Source organism: Accipiter gentilis, chromosome 9 (genome assembly GCF_929443795.1).
Source record: "Accipiter gentilis chromosome 9, bAccGen1.1, whole genome shotgun sequence".
Lineage (NCBI taxonomy): Eukaryota > Metazoa > Chordata > Aves > Accipitriformes > Accipitridae > Astur > Astur gentilis.
This window is the reverse complement of record NC_064888.1, coordinates 609,293-632,222: the sequence shown is the minus strand read 5'-3', so window position 1 is coordinate 632,222 and position 22,930 is coordinate 609,293. Positions and strand designations below refer to the sequence as shown.

The 22,930-nt window shown below is 69.6% G+C and overlaps 1 protein-coding gene across 1 annotated transcript; it reads left to right on the top strand.

Moving 5' to 3' along the window:
* The first annotated feature begins 150 nt into the window (after positions 1-150).
* Positions 151-22,916, top strand: PDE4A (phosphodiesterase 4A). Its single transcript, XM_049810725.1, is given in 16 exon segments — positions 151-840; positions 8,608-8,793; positions 9,248-9,284; positions 9,527-9,600; positions 9,709-9,758; positions 10,191-10,303; positions 15,026-15,119; positions 15,981-16,162; positions 16,259-16,357; positions 16,475-16,639; positions 17,690-17,789; positions 18,758-18,912; positions 19,000-19,122; positions 19,216-19,398; positions 21,259-21,435; positions 21,438-22,916. Coding segments are annotated over 16 exon segments (2,226 nt in total). The 5' UTR covers positions 151-565; the 3' UTR covers positions 21,651-22,916.
* The last annotated feature ends 14 nt before the right edge of the window (positions 22,917-22,930 follow it).

Genomic DNA, 22,930 nt, shown 5'->3' with positions numbered 1-22,930 from the left:
GGGGGTGTCCGCGCCGCCTTGTACCTGCGTGGGGGGGTCCACGGGGTCCCGGGGCGGAGCCGCCCCCGGGGAGGAGGAGGAGGAGGAGGAGGGGGGGGGGGCAGGTCCCGGGGCGGGGGGAGGCGCCGAGCCGGGCGCGCAGAGGCGGCCCCGGCAGCGGTACCGGCAGCGGTACCGGCAGCGGCGGCGGCAGCGGCGGCGGCAGGCGCCTCCCCCGGGGTCGTCCCAACCGGTTGCACGGGGCCATGCGGAGCCCGGGGCCGGGAAGAGCCGCCGCCGCCGCCGCTCCCGCCGCCGCGCATCGCTAGGGACCGGCACCGGCACCGGCACCGGGACGGGCACCGGCAGCGGGAGCGGCTCCGGGACCGGGAGGAGCTCCGGGACCGGCAGCGGCACCGGGTCGAGCACCGGGAGGGCCTCCGGTACCGGCACCGGGAGCGGGTCGGGCAGCGGGAAGGGCTCCACCGCCGTACACCGGGAGCGGGCACCAGGCTGGGCACCGGTACCGGCTCCTTTCCCGGCGCCGGGAGCATCTCAGGATCCCCGGTTCCCGCCGGTACCGTGGATGATGGAACCGGTGCCGGGCTCCAGAAAAAGCCTCTCGCTCTCGTTACCGGTGCCCCGGGAGGGCCCCAGCACCCTGAAGCCCCCCCAGCACCTCTGGCGCCAGCCCCGCACCCCCATCCGCATCCGTCACCGCGGCTTCTCCGACACCGACCGGCACCGGTCCCGGCCCATGGAACGGGCGGACGCCGTCGACACCGGGGACCGACCGGGGCTGCGGAAATCCCGCATGTCCTGGCCCTCTTCCCTCCACGGGACCCCCAGCACCGGCAAGCGGTAGGTGACAGCGGTGGGGACACCCCCCTGCCCGCCCCCCCCACCCCCCCCCCGGAGCCCCCCAGTATCATCCCGGTACCGGGACCGAAGGCAGGACCCCTCCGGCATCATCCTCCTGCCGGTACCGTGGCGGTGGGAGGGAGCCAGTGGCCGTGCCGGGGATGGATCCGGCCTGCGGGCTGCCGTGGGAGCGGGGGGCGGCTGCAACACGGGGGGGGGGTCGCATCCCTCGGGCCCCCCGGCCTGGTCAGACCCTTCCCGGGGTCCCCCGCCAGGCATCGGCGACGGTGACGGGGTCGCCGGCACCAGCACAGCCGTGGCTCCTGGCTCCAGCCCCCCTGCCCACAGGCGCCCCGTGGGTGCTGGTTCCAGCAGGGTTTGGGGGTGTCCAGGGACCCCCCCCAAGACCTGACCGAGGGCACACCATCCCAGCAGACGCAGTTTTGGGGTGACCCCCCCTTGCGCCGCCACCTCTGCCGGGGCGAACCCGCTGCCGGCGGGGGGGTGAGCAGAGCCGGCCACGGCGCGGCCGCTGGCGGGACCCTCGGGTGCCGGTGGAGGGGGTCCCCATCCCGACACCGGGGCTGGGAGCTGCCAGGATCCAGCCGCCATGCCGGTACTTGGGAGATGCGCCGGATCGGGAGGTGCTCAATGTGGGGGGATGGATGCGGCACCCCCAAACCGTAGGGGGGGGGAGAAACCTCAGCCGCCCCCTCGGGGTCCATCTGGCACCGGCTCTGCCCGTTCCTGTCAGGAAGTTTTTTGGGGAAAACAACTTGGGAATGCGCCGACGGGTGGTTGTGCCGCGACGGCAGCATGTGCCACCGGGTGCCGCGTCCTTCCGGCAGAGCCGAGGGCGCAGCGGCACCTCCGGCTTCGTTAGGGGAGTTAATTTATGCGCAGGAGGCTCAGCAGATGGTCAGGACTCAGGGTTTTATTTCCTCCCTCCTCCTCCTCTTCCTCGTTTCCCGACGGAGTTTCCCCCCCCCCACCGTCCAGACGGCTGTCGGGCGGCGAGCGGCTGGGGAGGGTGATGGGGCGTGGGTAGGGCTGGCATCCCCCCGGTGAAACCAGGGCTGCCGGGGCCCCCCCCCTAAATCTGGGGGTCGGGATGCCAGACCCCCCCCCGCCACGGCATCCCGTCAAGCCCCCGTCGGTGAGACCCGGCAGACAGGCGACCCCCACCCCCTTATCCCGGCATCCCCATCCCACTGCCGGCGCTGGTGTGGTTCAACCAGGAGGAACCGGCTCAACCCTCGCTTACGGGTTTCTCCCTTCCTGGAGCAATTAGTGTAATTAAACAAAACAAACGTGAAATCCCAAGCCGGGATTTCGCCGGGGTAGAGGCGGAAGGCCAGAGCCCGGCTCACCATGGCAGTGCCAGGATCCGGCCGGCCGCTGCCGGCTCCCAGAGGCTTTTCCCGGGTTCTTGCAGCCCTCGCCCTAATTAATTCCTCCTGCTTTAATTCCTTTCCTTTTCAGAAAAAAAAAATAATAATAATCAAATTGATGCCAACCTCGTGCCGCCGGCGAGTCGTGGTGATGGCGGCGGTGCCGCGCACCGCCCATCGCAGCCCCTCCGGCGTTTATGATGTGCCGTAATCTTTTTCGAGGGGGATGAGTCACCTGCGGCCATTAAAAGTGATTCACGTTTGTCTCCGGCTCCCGGATCAGATCCCGGTCGGGAGGAAATCCCGCGCCGGCAGGCGAGCTGTGCGCGCCGGCTGCCAGGAATAGCAGAGGGACGCCCCTTCTTGCCGCCCCCGGGGTCGGCCGGGCACGCCGGCCGATGCGGCACGGCACGGTATGGCACGATATGGTATAGTATGGCACAGTACGGTACGGTATGGCACGGTATGGCGCAGAACGGCGGCACTGGGCTGGGGGTCCCTCTGCGCGGGGGGATGCCAGCGGTGGTCCTGGGCACGGGGATGCCCCAGTGCTGGTCACTGTCCTCGTGCCTGTCTCCTTCCCAGACTCCAGCTCTTCCTCCTCTCTGTCTCCATCCTGTCTCTGTGGCCATTCCATCTTTATCCTCATCCCCATCCCCATCCCCATCCTAATCTCCATCCCCATCCCCATCCTCATCCCCATCCCCATCCTAATCTCCATCCCCATCCCCATCCTCAGCCCCATCCCTATACCATCCCCATCTCTTCCTCATCTCCATCTGTTCCCATCCCATCTCCTGCGCAATCCCATCTCCATCCTCATCCCCAACCTTTTCCCTTCCCATCCCCATCTCCATCCCCATACTTTTCCCATCCCATCCCATCCCATCCCATCCCATCCCATCCCATCTCATCCCATCCCTGTCCCCATTCCCATCCCATCCCTATCTCCATCCTCTTAGTCCTCATCCCCATCTCTTCCTCATCCCATCTTTCTCCATCCCATCTCCTTCCCAATCCCGTCTCCATTCTCATCCCCATGTATGTTCCACCTCCATTCTCATCCTTTTCCCATCCCATCTCCTTCCCAATCCCATCTCCATTCTCATCCCCATGTATGTTCCACCTCCATTCTCATCCTTTTCCCATCGCCATCCCTGTCCCCATTCCATCTCCATCCCTGTCCTCATCCCCAGCGCTTCCTTGTTCCCTTCTTTCTCCATCCCATCTCCTTCCCAATCCCATCCCATCCCATCCAGGGGCACCTTGGGGTTCCCTCCGTGCCCCACACCCCCTGGGGGACAGGGACAGGGACAGACCCAAACTGGCCATTCCAGGATGAGGCCGGAGGAGCGGGTGCCCGGGGACCACCGGAGATGATCCAGGGAAACCACTGCATCCCACCCGGCTCCGCCGGGGAGCGGGGACCCCACTTCTGGGGTGCTGGACCCACCGGACCCTCCAAATTGCCCTGGCAGGATCCCATCCCGCAGCCCAAACCAGGGGGGAAGGAGCAAGGACCCCCAGGGCACCCTTGGGTCCCCAATCCACTTGGGATAACGGACACTGGGGACACCGGGGGGGTCCCCGGCCCGACTGTCCCCCATCTTTCGCCCGGCGGCTGCGGCTCCCGAGGCATGAAATAATCCTGATCAAATCCCAAAAAAGCCTTTTCTCTTCCCGGAGCCGGTTGCTAAATTTGCCGGCTGTGAGTCACCCCCCCCCTCCACCGCTGCCTGCGCAGCCCCCCCGACTCCCCTCCCCGCCCCCCCCCAGCGGCCCCCTGCTACCCCAGGGGGATGGGTGCTGCACCCAACGGGGACCCCCGTGGGGCTGGGGACCCCCCAGGGCTGGGGTCCCCTACGGGGACAGGATGGGGGTGAGCCCCGACGGGGCTGTGTGGAGTTGGGGGGGGGCTGTTCCAGGGGCCCCGCTTGACCCCCCTGGTGGGGGACATGGGGTCTGGACCCCCTTCTTGGGGGAACACATGGGGTCAGACCCCATCCCCAGGGGGACACAGGGATCCAGACCCCCTTCCCTGGGGACACACGGGGACCAGACCCCCTTCTTGGGCGGAAACAGGGGGTCCGGACCCCCTCCCCAGGGGCACATGGGGTCCAGACCCCCTCCCTGGGGCACATGGGGTCCAGACCCCCTTCCTGGGGGACGCAGGGGTCGGGACCCCCTCCCCGGGAACACGCGGGTCTGTCTCGCTGTGCCAGGAGGGTGCAGGTTTGAGGGAGCGTGGGCTGGGGGAAATGGCGAGGGGGGGCCAGCACCCCCATCCAGCCCCTTGGCAGGTTCCCCCGGGGGTCCCCGTTGAGTGGGGCCAAGAGACCCCCGGGCAGGGTGCAGGGACCCCCGGGGGGGAGATCAGAGACCCCCGGGCAGGGTGCAGAGACCCCCGGGGGGGGACTCAGGGACCCCCGGGCAGGGTGCAGGGACTCCCCGGGGGGCTCAGGGACCCCCGGGCAGGGTGCAGGGACCCCCGGGGGGGTGATCAGAGACCCCCGGGCAGGGTGCAGAGACCCCCGGGGGGAGATCAGAGACCCCCGGGCAGGGTGCAGGGACCCCCGGGGGGGTGATCAGAGACCCCCGGGCAGGGTGCAGAGACCCCCGGGGGGAGATCAGAGACCCCCGGGCAGGGTGCAGAGACCCCCGGGGGGAGATCAGAGACCCCCGGGCAGGGTGCAGAGACCCCCGGGGGGAGATCAGAGACCCCCGGGCAGGGTGCAGGGACCCCCGGGGGGGTGATCAGAGACCCCCGGGCAGGGTGCAGGGACCCCCGGGGGGGCTCAGGGACCCCCGGGCAGGGTGCAGGGACCCCCGGGGGGAGATCAGAGACCCCCGGGCAGGGTGCAGGGACCCCCGGGGGGGCTCAGGCCCCCCCCATCCAGCCCCCCCCGCGAAGCCCCGGGCCGGTCCCTCCCCGCTCCGGGGCGGCAGGCGGTCCCGGGGCGGCACCGGGGGGGTGGGCCCCCCCCTCCACTCCGCCTCCCCCCCCCCTTCCCGGTGCCTCCCCGCCCCCCCCCGCCCCCCCCCCGCCGCCCTCTCACCCCGTCCCGTCCCGCTGCCATGGCCGGGGAGCGGCGGGGGCTGCAGTTACCCCGTTCCCCCCTGCTTCGGCCGGGGGGGCCGGGGGGGGGATTTGAGGACGAGACTTTCCTACCTGCCCCCCCCCGCCGGCTCCCCCGGTCTTTGCCCCCCCGCTGGGTCCCCCACTTTCTTCCGTCACCTTCGGCTCAACCGCAGCATCCAGGAGCGGCATCGCAGGATGCGGGGCAGGTAACGGGGACACCCCCCCAAAAAAAAAAAAAACACAAAACAACCCCCCCCCCCCCCCGGAAATCCGGACCCCTCCCGGAACTCCAGACCCCCCCGGAAACCCCGGACCCCCCCCGGACCCTGTGGCCGGGAGCACTGCATGACCCCCCCCCCCCCCCCCCCCGGGGATGTCAGCACACACCCCCCCCGGTAAAGACACCCCCCCCGTACGGACCCCCCCCGACCCGGTACGGACCCCCCCGACGCGGTAGAGCCCCCCCCAAAGCCGGTACAGCCCCCCCGGACGGGGTACAGGACACCCCCCCCTCCGGTACTGATACAACCCCCCCCCCCCCACGGCGTGGGGAAAGTGGGGGGGCTGCTCGGACAGCCGGGTGCTCTGTGGGGTGGGGGGGGGGCAGTGGGGTCAAAAGTCAGAGCATGGAGGGGGGGGCTCAAGGCCACCCCCCCATGGGGCTGCCCCTCCTTACGGGAATGGGGGATCCCCCCCCCAACACTGGGGTGTCCCTAAGTGCCCCCCCCCAGGGCTGCACTTGGTGGGGGTGTCAGGTCAAGCCCCCCCCCCCACCCAAACAACACCCACCCCAAGGCTGCTCTGCCATTCCCCCCCCCCCCCCCCAGGACACCCCCCCCGGCCCCCCCCCGGCCGGGACACGGTGTCGGGGTGCTCCGGGGGGGAAAGCGGGGGGGCCCCCCCCCGGCCGCTCGTCCCAGGGCGGCTCGTTAGAGGAAGCCGGTAGAGGAAGGGGGGGGGCGGGGGCGGGAGCACCCCCCCCCGTGTGTGTGTGTGTGTGTGTCCCCCGTGTCCCCCCCGCACCCATGGAGCCGGGGGGCACCCAGCGGGCCGGCGGCAGGAGACCCCCCCCAGGGAGCGAGCGGGGGGGGGCTGGCGGTGAGGTAAGGCGGGGGGGGAGCACCCCGAGTTCGGGGCAGGGGGGACAGGGACACCCCCCCTTAAACAGTTTGGGACAGGGACACCCCCCCATGTCCACGCTGGGGGGGGGGGGAGAGGGACCCCCCTATTCCCAGGAGGGGGAACGGGACCCCCCCCCCCCTTTTGCGGTGGGACAGGACACCCCCCCCCCCCAGGTTGTGGGGGACAAGGGGGTCCCACGCGCCCAGGTTTAGGGGGGGGGGGTCCCTTTGTGAGCCTCCTCTCCCCAAACAACGGCCTTTGGGTGCCCCCCGGTTGCGTGGGGACCCCCCAGTGACAGCGGGGGGGGGGACATGGGGGGGGCAGGAGGCCTGGGTTCCTTCCGCGGCCCAGGGGGAAGTGGGCGACCGTTGGAGGGGGGAGGAGATGACGGGGAGCCCCCCCCACCCGCGGGTCCTCACCCCACAGCAGGGGGTCCCGAAACTAGGGGGGGGGTCCCGGTTGTGACATTGGGGGTCCCAGGGTGCCCGGCACTGGGGGTCCTAACGGGGACGCATGGGGGTGGGGGGGGGGGGGTCCGTACTGGGGGGGGGGGGGGGGTCCCAGGTTGTGTGTGGTCCCTGGGGACCCCCAGCCCGGGGGGGGCTGGTATTGGGGGTTCTCAGTGTTGGGGGGTCCCAGTAGTGGGGGGGTCCCAGGGCACAAGGGTGCCGGTGGTCCCGGTGCTGGGGGGGGTCCCAGTATTGGGGGTCCTGGTAGTGAGGGATGCGGGGGCACAAGGCTCCCAGGGGTCCTGGTGCTGGGGGGGCGTCGGGTCTTGGTATTGGGGGGGTCCCAGTGATGGGGGGGTCCCAGGACACAAGGCTCCGTGCTGGGGGTCCGGGGACATAAGGCTTCTGGGGGTCCCGGTATTGGGGGGGTCTTGGTATTGGGGGGTGCCAGGGCTCGGGGGTCCTGGTGCTGGGGGGGGTCCCAGTATTGGGGGGGGTCCAGGGGGACAAGACTCCTGGGGGTGCCGGTATTGGGGGGTCCCGGTATTGGGGGGTGCCGGTATTGGGGGGTGCCGGTATTGGGGGGGTCCCAGCTGCCGCAGTCCAGTGCCCAATCGAGCACCCGGTGCTGCTGCCGGTTGCAGGATCCGGCCCCGCCCCCCCCGGACCCCCCCACCCCCCCGGTTCCCCCCCCGCCACCGCCCGTGTCCCTGGCCGCCATGCACTTTCCCTTCACCGAGGACGACGTTGGGTGACACCGGCTCGGCGGGTCCCTCAGGTGGGGGGACACGGCCCGGGGGGGGGCAGGTGGGCACCGGGGGGGTCCCCACCCCGGGGGGTGCACCCAGGCGCAGGGACCCCCCACCCAAGGGCACAGCGCGGACCCCGTTCCCCCCCCGTCCCCTCCGCGGCTGCCGGAGTCGGGGTCCCCCCACGTGGCTCGGGGTGCCCCCACCCATGGGTGCTGCCGGCACCCACGGGGGCAGCCGGCAGCATCGCGGTGCTCCTGTGGGTGCCGGCGCTGGGGATTGCCGTCCCCTTTGTCGCGACAGGGCCCCGTATCGTGACGAGGCCCGCGGGGTCATCGGCGGCGGTTTCGGCCAGCGGGCAGCCGCTCCGGCCCCGCGGCGAAAGGTCGCGGTGGAAACACGAGACAGCGGCTAAAATTAAGCGCCGCCACCCAGCGCGGCGATGCCGCGGTGACACGGTGACACAGTGTCCAGGGCGCGCGGTGACTGGCACCGGTGTGCACGGTGACGCTGGTACGACAGGGTGACACCGGTGCACGGTGACACCGGTGTGCACGGTGACGCTGGTGCAACACAGTGACGCCGGTGCACGCGATAGAGGGTGGTGTGCACGGTGACGCCGGTGCAGGCGGTGGCACTGGTGCACAGTGACACCCGCATGCACGGTGACACCGGCGCACGTGGTGATGGCGGCGCGCACGGCGACGGCGGCGCGCGCGGTAATGGCGGTGCACAAGGTGACACCGCTGCACGCGGTGATGCCAGCGCACGCGGCGATTCTGGTGCACGCGGTGACACCGGCACCGGCTCGCGCGACCGCGGATAGGAGAGTTCGGCAGCGCGCGCGCGCGGCACGGCCGCGTGCGCCACGCGGCACGGCCGCCGGCACCGATGCCACCGGCAACGTCGCCGAAAGGCCCGGGCTCGTCGCGGTCCCCACCCAGCTGCCGTCCCCGACGTCCCCTTGTCCCCCCCAGCTTCGAGGTGGAGAATGGCCCCTCGCCGGGCCGCAGCCCGCCGGACCCCCAGGCCAGCCCGGGGCTGGTGCTGCTGCCCGGCGGCCCCCCCGGCCAACGCCGCGAGTCGTTCCTCTACCGCTCCGACAGCGACTACGACGCTTCCCCCAAGAGCATGTCCCGAAACTCCTCCATCGCCAGCGAGGCGTGAGTACGGCCCCCCCGCCGCCAACCCCCCCAGGGCCCTTCCACGGACCCCCCGTGCTCTGGGTGCCGGCGGGACCCCCTGCCATCCCCCTGGAGACCCCCGGGGACCCCCTGAGAGCCCCCTGGGGAGCCCCCGATATTCACCTGGGGACCCCCCGATACGCCCCCAGGGACCCCCCGATATCGCCCGGGGTCTCCCTGTGTTCCCCTTGGACACCCCCCAGTATGCTCCTAGAGACCCCCCCTCCATCCCTCCGGTGACCCCCCAATATCCCCCCGGGTATCCCCCCACTATCCCCTTGGAGACCCCCCGATACCCCCCCAGGGACCCCCCCGGGGCTCCCCCTGTGCCACTGTGGGCCGTGTCCCCCCCAGGGGGTGGGGGGTGCTGGAGGGGGACCCCAGGCATCCTGCCCCCCCCCCCACTGACACCGTCCCCCCGTTTCTCTTCCAGCCACGCTGAAGACCTGATCGTCACTCCCTTTGCCCAGGTAGGGCTGGGGGGAGCTGGGGGGTCCCAGACCGGGGGCGGGGCAGGTGCAGAATTGGGCCCCCCACCCCAAAGCCCTGCTGGGGGGATCGAGGGAGGGGGGCTAGCCCCGGTGCTTGGCCTTTGGGTGACGCCAGGGGCAAATTTGGGGTCCCTGGGGGGAGGGATCCCCCTCTATGTGTCCCTGTCCCCCCTTTCTTTGTATCCCTGACCCCCCCCCCGCCCCGTGACCCCCCCTCCCAGGTGCTGGCGAGTCTCCGCAGCGTCCGCAGCAACTTCTCCATCCTGACAAATGTCCCCACCCCCACGGCCAGCAAGTGAGTGACCTTGACCTTGACCCTGACCTTGACCCCGACCCCATGGGGGGGGTCCTGGCCAGCCCTGACTCTCCCCTCCCTGTTCCCCCCCCCCCTTCTCCCCGGCAGGCGGTCGCCCATCGGCTCGCAGCCCCCCCTCTGCAAGGCCACGCTCTCGGGTAAGGGGGGGGGGGGGGGGAGTCGGGGCTGAAGGGGTTAAGGGGGGGCGGCCCCCGAGCTGGGGGGATTTGGGGGGGATTTTGGGGAAGGATTTGGGGGGGGTTGAGGGGATTTGGGGGAAGCGGGGGGTAAAACTGGTGGTGGCCCCGTCCCACTGGGGAAACTGAGGCACGGGGCTGGCAGCCCCCATCTCCCCCGGCCCTGTCCCTGGGGGGTCCCCGCAGCCCTCCCGACCCACGTCCCCCTGTCCCCCCACCCCAGGGGGGTCCCCGCAGCCCCGGGGGGGTCCCGCACCCCCCGTCCCCAGGGATCCCCGCATCCCCATCCCCAGGGGGGGTTCCTGCACCCCCCAATCCCTGGGGGTCCCCCCAGCCTCCCGTCCACCGGCCCGGGGGTCCCGGCCCGCCGCTGAGCACCCCCCCCCCCCCCAGAGGAGACGTCCCAGCAGCTGGCCCGGGAGACGCTGGAGGAGCTGGACTGGTGCCTGGACCAGCTGGAGACCCTCCAGACCCACCGCGCCGTCAGCGAGATGGCCTCCAACAAGGTGGGCCCCGCGGGGCAGGGACGGACCCCCGCGACATGGGGACGGGGGATGGGGACCCCTGTGACGTGGGGATGGGGATGGGACCCCCTGTGTCATGGGGACAGGGATGGGACCCGCTGTGACATGGGGACGGGGACGGGGATGGGGATGGGGACAGGGATTGGACCCCCCCAGTGACTTGGGGACAGGGATGGGGATGGGGATGGGACCCCCTGTGTCATGGGGACAGGGATGGGGACAGGGATGGGACCCCCCCCGTGGCATGGGGACAGGGATGGGACCCCCCCAGTGACTTGGGGACAGGGATGGGGACGGGGACCCCCCTGTGTCATGGGAATGGTGACGGGGACAGGACCCCAGCATTACATGGGGACAGGGACAGGCTCTGCCATGGCTTTGGGGATGGGACCGCAGCTGTGCCGTGGATTTGGGGACAGGATCCGGCTGTGCCGTGGATTTGGGGACAGGGATGGCAACAGGACCCGGCTGTGCCATGGGTTTGGGGACAGGATCCCGGTTCTGCCATGGGGACAGGGACGGGGGGCTGGTGGCAGCAGGGGGTTGGGGACAGTGTCCGGGGGCTGCGGGGGGTCCCTGGCCCTTTGGGGGCTGGCGGTGGTGCCGGTGCCAGCGGTTGTGCCGGCAGTGTTGGCGCTGGTTGTGTCGGTGCTGCCGGTGCCAGCGGTTGTGCCGGCAGTGTTGGTGCTGGTTGTGTCGGTGGTGCCGGTGCCAGCGGTTGTGCCGGCAGTGTTGGTGCTGGTTGTGTCGGTGGTGCCGGTGCCAGCGGTTGTGCTGGTGGTGGCGGTGCTGGTTGTGTCAGTGGTATCAGTGCTGGTACCAGCGGTTGTGCCAGCGCTGGTGGTGCTGTTTGTGTCGGTGGTGTCGGTGCTGGTGCCAGTGGTTGTACTGGTGGTGTCCGTGCCGGTTGTGTTGGTGGTGCCGGTGCCGGTTGCGTTGGTGGTGCTGGCGTTGGTTGTGCCGGTGGTGCCGGTGCCAGTGCCGGCGGTTGTGCTGACAGTGCTGGTGCTGGTTGCGTCAGTGCCAGCGTTTGTGCCGGTGGTTGCCGGCAGCGGCTGTGTCGGGGTGTCGGTGGCCCCGCCGCCGGTTGTGCGACCGGTTGTGCGGCTGCTTGGCGGCGGTGGCAGCGGCTCCGTCGGGGTGTCGGTGATGCCAACGGCGGTGCTGGTGCCCGCGGTCGTGCCGGTGGTGCCGGTGCCAGCGGTTGTGGCGGTGCCGGTGGCGCAAGGCCCGGTGGCCATGCTTGTGGTGCCGGTGGTGCCGTAGCCGGTGCTGCAGGGCTGGGCGCAGGATTGTGCCCCCCCCGGCGTGTCCCCACCTCCCCGTGGGCCCGTCACCCGTGTCGGGTCCCCACCCCAGCCTGGGGGGGGCTGGGGGGGGCTCTGCCCAGTGGGGGGTGACCCTGGGGGGTCCCTGTCCCACGGTGGGGGGCCGGGGGGGTCCCTGGCCCCTTGGGGGGTGACCCCTGGGGGTCCTTATCCCCAGGCGGGGTCACTCGTGGGGGTCCCCATCCCAGCGGGGGGGTCGGGGCCGCGGTGGGGGTGACCCAGGGGTGTCGCGTCGCACCCCCCCCTCCACCATGGGGACCCCAACGGCCTGTCCCCCCTCCCCAAACGCCTGGGACCCCCCCGACTCTGCGGCGGAGCCGGGGGGGGGGCCGTGGGCAGGGCCGGGGGGGGGCAGAAAGGGCCGGGGGGGGCCCGGGGGGGCCGTGGGCAGGGCCGGGGGGGAGGAGCGAGGCCCCGCAGCCCGGCGCAGGCGTGCGGCCCCCCCCCGCCCGGCGCTCCGCGGCCTCCGCAGCCCAGACGGGACCCTCCGGGTGTCCCCCCCCCCCCGCCCCGGGCACCCCAAGGCCCCCCCCGGAACCCACCGGGACCCCCCCAGACCCCCGCATCCCCCCGCCCCCCGCCGCTGCGGTCCTCTGCATCCCCCCGCATCCCCCCCGCATCCCCGCCGGACACTCCCGCATCCCCCCCCCGCACCCTTTCACCCCCCCCAGCACCCCCCCAGCCCTCTCCATCCCTCCACCCCCTCCCCATCCTTCCCACCACCCCCCTTCGCTGCCGCCGAGGCCCCCCCCCCGGCCCCCCCACCCCCCCGATGGGCTCCGGGGGCTCCCGCTGACCCCCCCACCGCCCCGGGGGGGGGGGGGGCTGCAGGACCCCGGGGGAGCGGGGGGGGCTTTCAGCCTCTGGAGCAATTAGGGAGGGGGGGGGGGGCGATGTGAGGGACCCCCCCGGCCAGGCGCAGCGCCGGGGGGGGGGGGGGGGTGTGGGCTGGCGGTGCCCTCCCAACCCAGGGGGGGGGCCTGCTTTCCCCCCCCCCCCGGGTCCCACCATGCCAAGGGCCCCCCCGCGCCCCACAGCCTCCCCCGGGCCTTAAGAGGCTGCGGGTAAGGGGTGCTCGGGGAGGGGGGGGCAGCCCCCCCCTCCCCCGGTAAGCAGGGACCCCCCGGTTCCTTCGGGGCGGCGGGGGGGGGCCCAGTGCCCCCGGCCGACCCCCCCGCGGCCGGAAAATGCCCTTGGTGGATTTTTTCTGCGAGACCTGCGCCAAGCCCTGGCTGGTGGGCTGGTGGGATCAGGTAAGGGGGGGGGGGGGCACCGGGGAAGGGGGGGGGGCACGTTTGACCTTCTCCCCCCGCCCCCCAATGTCATGGTGGGACTCCTCGAGTCAGCCCTCGGGGTGTAGCCCCCCCCTTCCCTTCCCTGCATGGTGTTCCCCCCCCCCCCCGGCTCGGGGGGGTGCGGGGGGGTCTATTTGGGTGCGCAAGGCTCCGTCGTGGGCGGGGGGGTGCGTGTCTGCATTGGGGGAGGGTTGCCCCCCCCCCAAAATTCGTGGCTTGGGGCGGGGGGGGGGAGCTGCGCCATCACGCAGAGACCCGGCAAACTCATGACACGGGGCAGCAAGTTGAGGGTGGTCCCCTGGGGGGGGGGCTGGAGGATACCCCCCCCCCCCAGCGTGGCACAGCAGGGGTTAAACCCCCCCCCCAGCAAGGACCGGGATGGGGCAGTTGCTATGGAGACTGCAGTTGCCATGGAGATTAGGCGGAGGGTCCTGATTGGCTGATGGGGAGGGATGCGGGTGATGCTCTTCACGCCCCCCCCCCCCCAATGTTGGGGGCAATTGGGGGGGGGGGGTGGGGTAAATTGGGGGGGAGGAGCAGCCCCCCCCCCGGGACCGAGGGAGGGGCGGGGCCTGCACACACCCCCCGCGGGGGGGGGCAATGGGGTCTGGGGGTTTGGGAGGGGGCAGCACAGACACTTGGGTCCCCCCCCCTCCCCGAGCGCTGGGGGGGGTCCCCAGGGTGGGGGATCCAGGAGTCTGGGGTCCCTGGGGGGGGGGGGCATGCGACACAGGTGGGGACCCCCAGTCCCGCTCAGCCTGGGGGTGCCCGGGGCGGGGGGTGGGGGGTGGTGAAGGCCCTGTGCCCCCCCCGGCCCCCCCCCCGGCCCCGCAGCCGCTGCCGAGGGATGAGTCACCGCGGGGGGGGGGGCAGCATCCGGGCCCCGCTCAAGGACAGCGAGGACTCGGGGGGCACGGGGCAGCCCCCCCTCACTGCCACAGCCCCCCCCGGGGGGGGGGGGGAACGACCCCCCTGGGTGCCCCCGGCTGGGGAGGGTCCTCGGGGCTGGGACAGCGGCTGGAAGCGCTGGCGGCTCCCAGTGCCCCCCCCCAGTGCCACCAGTGTTGTCGTGTCGTCGTCGTCCCCCCCCAGCGCTGTGGTGGCAGGGGGCCTGTGTGGGGCCTCTGGGGTGAAGCTGGGCTGGAACTGTCCCCATCCCGGTCCCCATCCCGGTCCCCATCCCTGTCCCCATCCGACGCCCTCGTCCCTGTCCCTGTCCCCTTCTTCCTCCCCTTCTTGTCCATCTTCGCCCTTGTCCCCATCCCTGTCCTGTCCCCGTCGCCATCCCCATCCTTGTCCCCATCCCTGTCCCCATCGCTGTCCCATCCCCATCCCGTCCCTGTCCCTGTCCCCTTCTTCATCCCCTTCTTGTCAATCTTTGTCCTTGTCCCCATCCCTGTCCCCATCCGACGCCCTTGTCCCTGTCCCCTTCCTCATCCCCTTCTTGTCAATCTTCACCCCTGTCCCCATCCCCGTCTCCATCCTTGTCCCCATCCCTGTCCCCATCCCATCCCTGTCCCCTTCCTCATCCCCTTCTTGCCCATCTTCACCCCGTTTCCATCCTTGTCCCCATCCCCATCCCATCCCTGTCCCCTTCCTCATCCCCTTCTTGCCCATCTTCACCCCGTTTCCATCCTTGTCCCCATCCCCATCCCATCCCTGTCCCTGTCCCCTTCTTCATCCCCTTCTTGTCCATCTTCACCCCATCCCCATCCCATCCCTGTCCCCATCCCAACCCTGTCCCTGTCCCCTTCCTCATCCCCTTCTTGTCCATCTTCACCCTTGTCCCCATCCCTGTCCCCATCCCCGTCCCCATCCCATCCCTGTCCCCATCCCCGTCCCTGTCCCCATCCCCGTCCCCATCCCGGTCCCCTGGGGCCGACAGGACGGGGGTGGCCTCTCCAGCCTGGGACCCCCCGTGCCCCCTCGGGGTGTCCATCCCTCTCCAGGGGTCACAGCCCAAAGCCTGGGGAGAGGGGGGGGTCCCAGGGCTGGGGAGGAGGGCTGGGGGGGGGTCCCAGAGGCAGGGGGGGCGATGGGGGGTCTGTCCCTCACACCCCCCCGCCGTGCCCCCCCCTCAGTTCAAGAGGATGCTGAACCGGGAGCTGACCCACCTCTCCGAGATGAGCCGCTCCGGCAACCAGGTCTCCGAGTACATCTCCAGCACCTTCCTCGGTGAGCCCCCCGCCCCCCCGGGACCCCTGCCAGACCCCCAGGGGCCTCTGCCACCCCTCCAGGGACCCCCTGGGACTCCCAGGACCACCACCAGCCCACCAGGGACCCCCAGGACCCCAGGGACCCTCGCCAGCCCCCCAGGGACCCCAGAACCCGCCCCCCCAGGACCCCCAGAGACCCCCATAGCCGGGAGCCCCGGATGACGACCCCCCCGGCAGCCTGCAGGGCCCTGGCACGCACCGCCCTGTGCACGCTCGTGCACGCTTCCTCGCACGTGCATCCCTTAAACGTGCAGCTGGTGCACGTCCTGCTCACGCGTGCTCCCTTGCACGAGCATCCCTTGCACACGCATCCCACGCACCTGTATCCTTTGCTTGCGCAAGCATCCCTTGTACGAGCAGCCCTCGCACATCCCTTAAACATCCGTCTGCTCAGGTGTGTCCCTTACACGTGCATCCCACGCTCCCTTGCACGTGTATCCTTTGCACACACACATCCCACGCACCTGTATCCTTTGCACGCGTCCCTTGCACATACATCTTTTGCACGCTCATCCCACGCGTGTGCGTCCTTTGCACGCATCCCTTACACGTGCATCCCCTGCACACGCACATCCCTTACACCCCCCCATGCATGCCTATCCCTTGCACGCATCCCTTGCGCACACGCACCCCTTGCGCGCCCCCCCCTTCCCCACACACCCTCCCTCACACGCACCCCCCCCCCCCCATCCCTTGCACACAACCCCCCCATCCACGCTCCCTCGCACGCCGTGGCTGGGGGGGGGGCGCATCTCCCAGGCATGGCGTGACTGTGCCCCCCGCTCTGACCCGTCCCCATGTGTCGTCCCCCCCCCCCCAGACAAGCAGCACGAGGTGGAGATCCCAGCCCCCGGCCCCAAGGAGCGGGAGAAGAAGCGGCGGCAGCCCCCCCCCATGGGGCAGATCAGCGGGGTGAAGAAGTTGCCCCCCGGCTCCGGCCCCGGCAGCTCCAGCGTCCCCCGCTTCGGCGTCAAGACCGACCGCGAGGACCTGCTGGGCAAGGTGACGGGGTTCACTGGCGTGATGGGGCGGGGGGGGGATCTGGGAACAAGGTGGGAGGGTCGTGCCGTACCCACCGCCCCGCCGCACCCCCCCCAGGAGCTCGACAGCCTCAACAAGTGGGGCTTGAACATCTTCCGCGTCTCCGAATACTCCAACAACCGCTCGCTCAGCTGCATCATGTACACGATATTCCAGGTACGGACCCCCCCAAACCCCCCAGTCCCTCCCCAAACCCCTCCCCCCCAACACCTGGGTCCTCTGAGGGGGGGGGGGGGGCTGACTGTTGGCCCCCCTCTCCGGTCCCCGGCGCAGGAGCGGGAGCTGGTGAAAACCTTCAAGATCCCGGTGGAGACGTTGCTGACCTACACCTTGACCTTGGAGGACCACTACCACGCCGACGTCGCCTACCACAACAGCCTGCACGCCGCCGACGTCATGCAGTCCACCCACGTCCTGCTGGCCACCCCCGCCCTCGACGTGAGCCCCCGACCCGTCGCGGGGTGGGGGGACCCGTCACGGGGTGGTGGGACCTATCATGGGGTGGTGGGACCCGTCACGGGGTGGTGGGACCTATCATGGGGTGGTGGGGCCCATGGCGGGGTGGTGGGACCCATGGTGGGGTGGTGGGACCCATGGCAGGGTGGTGGGACCCATGGTGGGGTGGTGGGACCCATGGCAGGGCGGTGGGACCCATGGTGGGGTGGTGGGACCCATGGCAGGGTGGTGGGACCCATGGTGGGGTGGTGGGACCCATGGCAGGGCGGTGGGACCCATCGTGGGGTGGTGGGACCATCCCCATGGTCGGCGGAGGGGTTGGGTGATGGGGGTTTGGTTTGGGGGGGAGTGTGGAGGGGCTGGGGTGTTTGAGGGGGTGGATCTGGGGGTGGGGGGGTCTTGAGGTGCTGGGGACACCAGGTGATGGGGTCCCCAAATGCCGGGGTCCCCAGATGTTAGGATCCCCAGATATTGGGCTCTTGAGATGCTGGGCTCCCCAAATTCCATGGTCCCCAGATGTTGGGGTCCCCAAATGCCATGGTTCCAAGATGCTGGGGTCCCCAAATGTGGGGGTCCCCAGATAATTTGGCTTCTGAGATCCTGGGGTCCCCAGATGCCAGGATCCCCAGATATTGGGGTCCCAAGATGTTGGGTCCCCAAATTCCATGGTCCCAAGATTCTGGGGTCCCCAGATAGTGCGCTCCTGAAATGCCGGGGTCCCCAGACGCCGGGGTCCCTGAATGCCGGGGTCCCCAGACACCGGGGTCTCCAGATGTCGGTGTCCTGAAATATTGGGGTGCCCAGGTGCCAGGAACCTAAACTAGTGGGGTGCTGGGTTGCTGAGGTGTCGGGGGGGTTCCCGGACGGACACTGGGGTCTCCAGCGGTCAGGATCTCTGGGTGCTGGGACCCCTGAACGCCGCACTCCCGAGATCTGTGGGTCCCCAGGTTTTGGGGTCCCCCAGCTGGGAGCTGGGGGAGGAGGGGATTTTGGAGGTGCCGGGGCGGGTGCTGAGGGCGCCCGGTGCCGCAGGCGGTGTTCACCGACCTGGAGATCCTGGCAGCCCTCTTCGCCGCCGCCATCCACGACGTCGACCACCCCGGCGTCTCCAACCAGTTCCTCATCAACACCAGTGAGTGCAGTGACTGGGGGGGGGGGGGGGGGGGCGGCCCCGGGACACCCCCGGGGCAGGGGCTGGCCTTGCACACATGTGCCGTCTCACACACGCGTGCCGTCTCGTATTCACATGCTGTGCTGCGCGTGCGTGTCTCGTGTGCGTGAGCTGCCTTGCAAGCATGTCCCGTCCTGCACACGCGTGCCGACTCGCACACGTGCGACGTCTTGCACTCGCATGTCATCTTGCACACACGTGTCATCTTGCATGCGTGTCATCTGGCACATGTGTGTCGTCTGGCATCTGTCCATCATCTTGCACAGGCACGTCCTCTTGCACACATGCACCATCTTGCATAAGCCCATCGTCTTGCCCACACGTCATCTTGCACACGCAGTCTTGCGCAGACACGTCATCTCGCACACACACACTGTCTCGCCTATGCCCGCCCTCTCGCACACACATGTCATCTTGCACTTGCGTGCGTGCATCATCTTGCACACTTGCACCATCTTGCATATGCCCGTTGTCGTGCATCCGCACGTCATCTCGCACGCACGCGCCGTCACGCAGACATCATCTTGCACGCGCAGTCTTGCGTATGCCCACTGTCTCGCACACACATCTTGCGCACATGTGCTGTTTTGCACACGCATCTCATCTCGCACAGGCACGCTGTCTTGCACGCACACATCATCCTGCACACGCAGTCTTGCACGTGCCCGTTGTCTTGCACGCACGCCATCTCACGTGCACACCGCCTTGCACGTACGCCATCTTGCACGTACCCATCGTCTCGCACACGCCTGTTGTCTTGAATGTGCCCGTTGTCTCGCACGCCGTCCTGCCCACGCGGACCATCTCTCCTGCCCGCAGCCGAGCCGTGCCGAGCCGTGCCGTGCCGAGCCGTGCCGTGCCGTGCCGTGCCCGGTGGGTGGGTGGGGGTCCCTCACCGCGTCCCCGTCCCCCGTGTCCCCGTCCCCCAGACTCGGAGCTGGCGCTGATGTACAACGACGAGTCGGTGCTGGAGAACCATCACTTGGCCGTCGGCTTCAAGCTGCTGCAGGAGGAGAACTGCGACATCTTCCAGAACCTGAGCAAGCGCCAGCGCCAGACCCTCCGCAAGATGGTCATCGACATGGTAAGACCCCCCCTTCCCAAAAAAACCAACCCCCACACCCCTCGGGGGGGAACACGGGCCACGTCCCTTGTCCCTTGTCCTCGTCAGGTCCTGGCCACCGACATGTCGAAGCACATGAGCCTCTTGGCCGACCTCAAGACGATGGTGGAGACCAAGAAGGTGACGAGCTCCGGGGTGCTGCTGCTGGACAACTACACGGATCGCATCCAGGTCTGGGGGGGGACACGCAGACGGAGAGGGGGGGTGACACGGTGCCATCGGGGCGGGCCGGGGGGCTGACGCGACCCCGCGGGCTCTCGGCAGGTCCTGAGGAACATGGTGCACTGCGCGGATCTGAGCAACCCGACGAAGCCGCTGGCGTTGTACCGGCAGTGGACGGAGCGGATCATGGAGGAGTTTTTCCGGCAGGGAGACAGGGAGCGGGAGCGGGGGATGGAGATCAGCCCCATGTGTGACAAACACACCGCCTCCGTCGAGAAGTCCCAGGTACGGGGTGGGGGGACACACGGACGATGACACCCCGCGGGTCACCACCGGGTGGTCCCGCGTCGCGGTCGGCTCCAGGTTGAGGCGGCGTGCGGGGACGGGGACCCTCGGTGACAACGCCGTGTCCCCAGCTGGGCATCCCATGAGGACGGGGACCCTCGGTGCCACCCCGGTGTCCCCAGGCATGAGCATCCCATGGGGACGGGGACCCTCGGTGCCACCCCAGTGTCCACAGTGGGGCATCCCCTGGGGACAGGGACCCTCGGTGCCACCCCAATGTCCCTGCACAGCATCCTCGGGTACCAGATGGGGATGGGGACCCTCGGTGCCACCCCAGTGTCCCCAACTGGGTGTCCTATGGGGACGGGGACCCTCGCTGCCACCCCAGTGTCCACAGCTGGGTGTCCTATGGGGACGGGGACCCTCGCTGCCACCCCAGTGTCCACAGCTGGGTGTCCTATGGGGACGGGGACCCTCGGTGCCACCCCAGTGTCCACAGTGGGGCATCCCCTGGGGACAGGGACCCTCGGTGCCACCCCAATGTCCCTGCACAGCATCCTCGGGTACCAGATGGGGATGGGGACCCTCGGTGCCACCCCAGTGTCCCCAACTGGGTGTCCTATGGGGACGGGGACCCTCGCTGCCACCCCAGTATCCACAGCTGGGTGTCCTATGGGGACGGGGACCCTCGGTGCCACCCCAGTGTCCACAGCTGGGTGTCCTATGGGGACGGGGACCCTCGGTGCCACCCCAGTGTCCACAGTGGGGCATCCCCTGGGGACAGGGACCCTCGGTGCCACCCCAATGTCCCTGCACAGCATCCTCGGGTACCAGATGGGGATGGGGACCCTCAGTGCCACCCCAGTGTCCCCAACTGGGTGTCCTATGGGGACGGGGACCCTCGCTGCCACCCCAGTGTCCACAGCTGGGTGTCCTATGGGGACGGGGACCCTCGGTGCCACCCCAGTGTCCACAGCTGGGTGTCCTATGGGGACGGGGACCCTCGGTGCCACCCCAGTGTCCACAGTGGGGCATCCCCTGGGGACAGGGACCCTCGGTGCCACCCCAATGTCCCTGCACAGCATCCTCGGGTACCAGATGGGGATGGGGACCCTCGGTGCCACCCCAGTGTCCCCAACTGGGTGTCCTATGGGGACGGGGACCCTCGCTGCCACCCCAGTGTCCACAGCTGGGTGTCCTATAGGGACGGGGACCCTCGGTGCCACCCCAGTGTCCACAGCTGGGTGTCCTATGGGGACGGGGACCCTCGGTGCCACCCCAGTGTCCACAGTGGGGCATCCCCTGGGGACAGGGACCCTCGGTGCCACCCCAATGTCCCTGCACAGCATCCTCGGGTACCAGATGGGGATGGGGACCCTCGGTGCCACCCCAGTGTCCCCAACTGGGTGTCCTATGGGGACGGGGACCCTCGCTGCCACCCCAGTGTCCACAGCTGGGTGTCCTATGGGGACGGGGACCCTCGCTGCCACCCCAGTGTCCACAGCTGGGTGTCCTATGGGGACGGGGACCCTCGGTGCCACCCCAGTGTCCCCAACTGGGTGTCCTATGGGGATGGGGACCCTCGGTGCCACCCCAGTGTCCACAGCTGGGTGTCCTATGGGGATGGGGACCCTCGGTGCCACCCCAGTGTCCACAGTGGGGCATCCCCTGGGGACAGGGACCCTCGGTGCCACCCCAACATCCCCAAACACGAGCATCCCCTGGACCCAGCGTGTCCCTGTGCACCATCCTGGGGTACCGGCTGCGCTCAGGGACCCCCAGTGACCCCCTCCGGGAGGGTGGGGGGGCTGCCACCTATCGTCACCCGTGTGTGTGTGTGTGTGTGTGTGTGTCCCCAAGGTGGGCTTCATCGACTACATCGTGCACCCGCTGTGGGAGACGTGGGCCGACCTGGTGCACCCGGACGCGCAGGAGATCCTGGAGACGCTGGAGGAGAACCGGGACTGGTACCACAGCCGTGTCCCCCCCCACAGCCCCTCGCCCCCCCCCGCCGCCGCCTCCCCCCCCCCCCCCAGCACCGGTTCCAGTTCGACCTGACCTTGGAAGAGGATGAGGAAGGGCAGGAACCCGGCGTTTATCCCCCCCCCTCGTCCTGTAACACCCCCCGGCTCGTTCATCAACCCTACGTTACCCCCCCGGAGCAGCCCCCCGGGAGACCCCCCGAGGAGGAGGAGGAGGAGGAGGAAGAGCGGAATGGACTCGGGGGGGGATACGCTGTTGGGGAGTGGTGACACCCCCCCCCCCCGCCTTGTAGATTATTTGGGGAGGGGGGGAGGTACAGGACACCCCCCCCCCCCCCCCCCCTCCTGGAGCAGAACTCAGATTTATTTTATTTTAATTTTATTTTAATTTTATTTTAAAGTCGATTTTAATTTGATGGGGTTTATTTGGGGGGGGGGGGCGGGGGGGAGGGATGAGGGAATTTTTATTGTATTTTTTAAAAAACTTGAAAAGACAAAAAAAGAGACAAAATGCCCCCCCTTCCCCCCCAGGGGAGGAAAAAGGGAATAGGGACAGATACCCCCCCCCAAAAAATAAACTGGGGGGCTCGGGGGGGCCAGCAGGGATCCCCCCCCAGGTCTGTCCCCCAAAAGCCATTTATCCAGAGGGAGGATGGACCCCGGGGGGGGGCAATTTGGGGGCTGGGGGAAGATGAAGCCTGGAGGGGGGGAAGGCATGGGGGGGCCCCCCTAATTTGGGGTGCACATCCCCCCCCAAAGTCTTCCGCTCGCTCCCCCTTTTTGCACAGGGATCCTCCTGGGGTCACCCCCCCCCCAGATTGCCCCCAGCCCTCCGGGGGGGGGAGCCCTCTCAATCGGGGGGGTCTCTCAAAGACAACCCCCCCAAACCCGCTGGGGTCTGTCTGTGCAGGGTGAGGGTCCAGGCCATAATGGGGGGGTGTGTCTCCCCCCCCCAAATCCCCAATAGAGGTGAAGCAATAACAAGGTGCCCCCCCCAAAGTCCTCTTTGAGCGAGGGGGGGTGTGGGAGAGACTGGGGGGGGGCAGACCCCCAAACAGCTTTTTTTTGGGGGGGTCCCCCATTTCTGAACACTGTACTGTAGCATTGGGGCTGGTGTCTCCCTTCATTTGGGGGGGGGCACGGCCGGGGGGGGGGGGTGTATGTGCAATGGTGCTGGGGGGGTGTGTTGGGGGGTCTCGTGGGGGATCTGACCCCCCAAAAAGAATTTGGGGGGTTGGGGGGGGTAAGGGGGGTCAGGCCTGGCCTGTCCCCCCCCCCCCAACGTGGCCTTGTAGCGGCGGGATGGGGGGTCTCGGCGGGGTGGGGGGGGGGGGGCGTGCAGAGCTTTTATTTTTGTACGCGGTGGCGGGTCTGTACATACTGTGAATAGCTTGGCCGGGATCCCCGGGGGGGGCCCTGGGGGAGACACCCCCCCCCAGCTCGCCAGCCCCCCCCCTTCCCCATCCCCTGGGGGTTTCTCTCCCCCCCCCATCACCCCCCTTCTCCCTCCTCCGCCATCAGCTCGAATAAAGAGGAGAAGGGACCGAGTG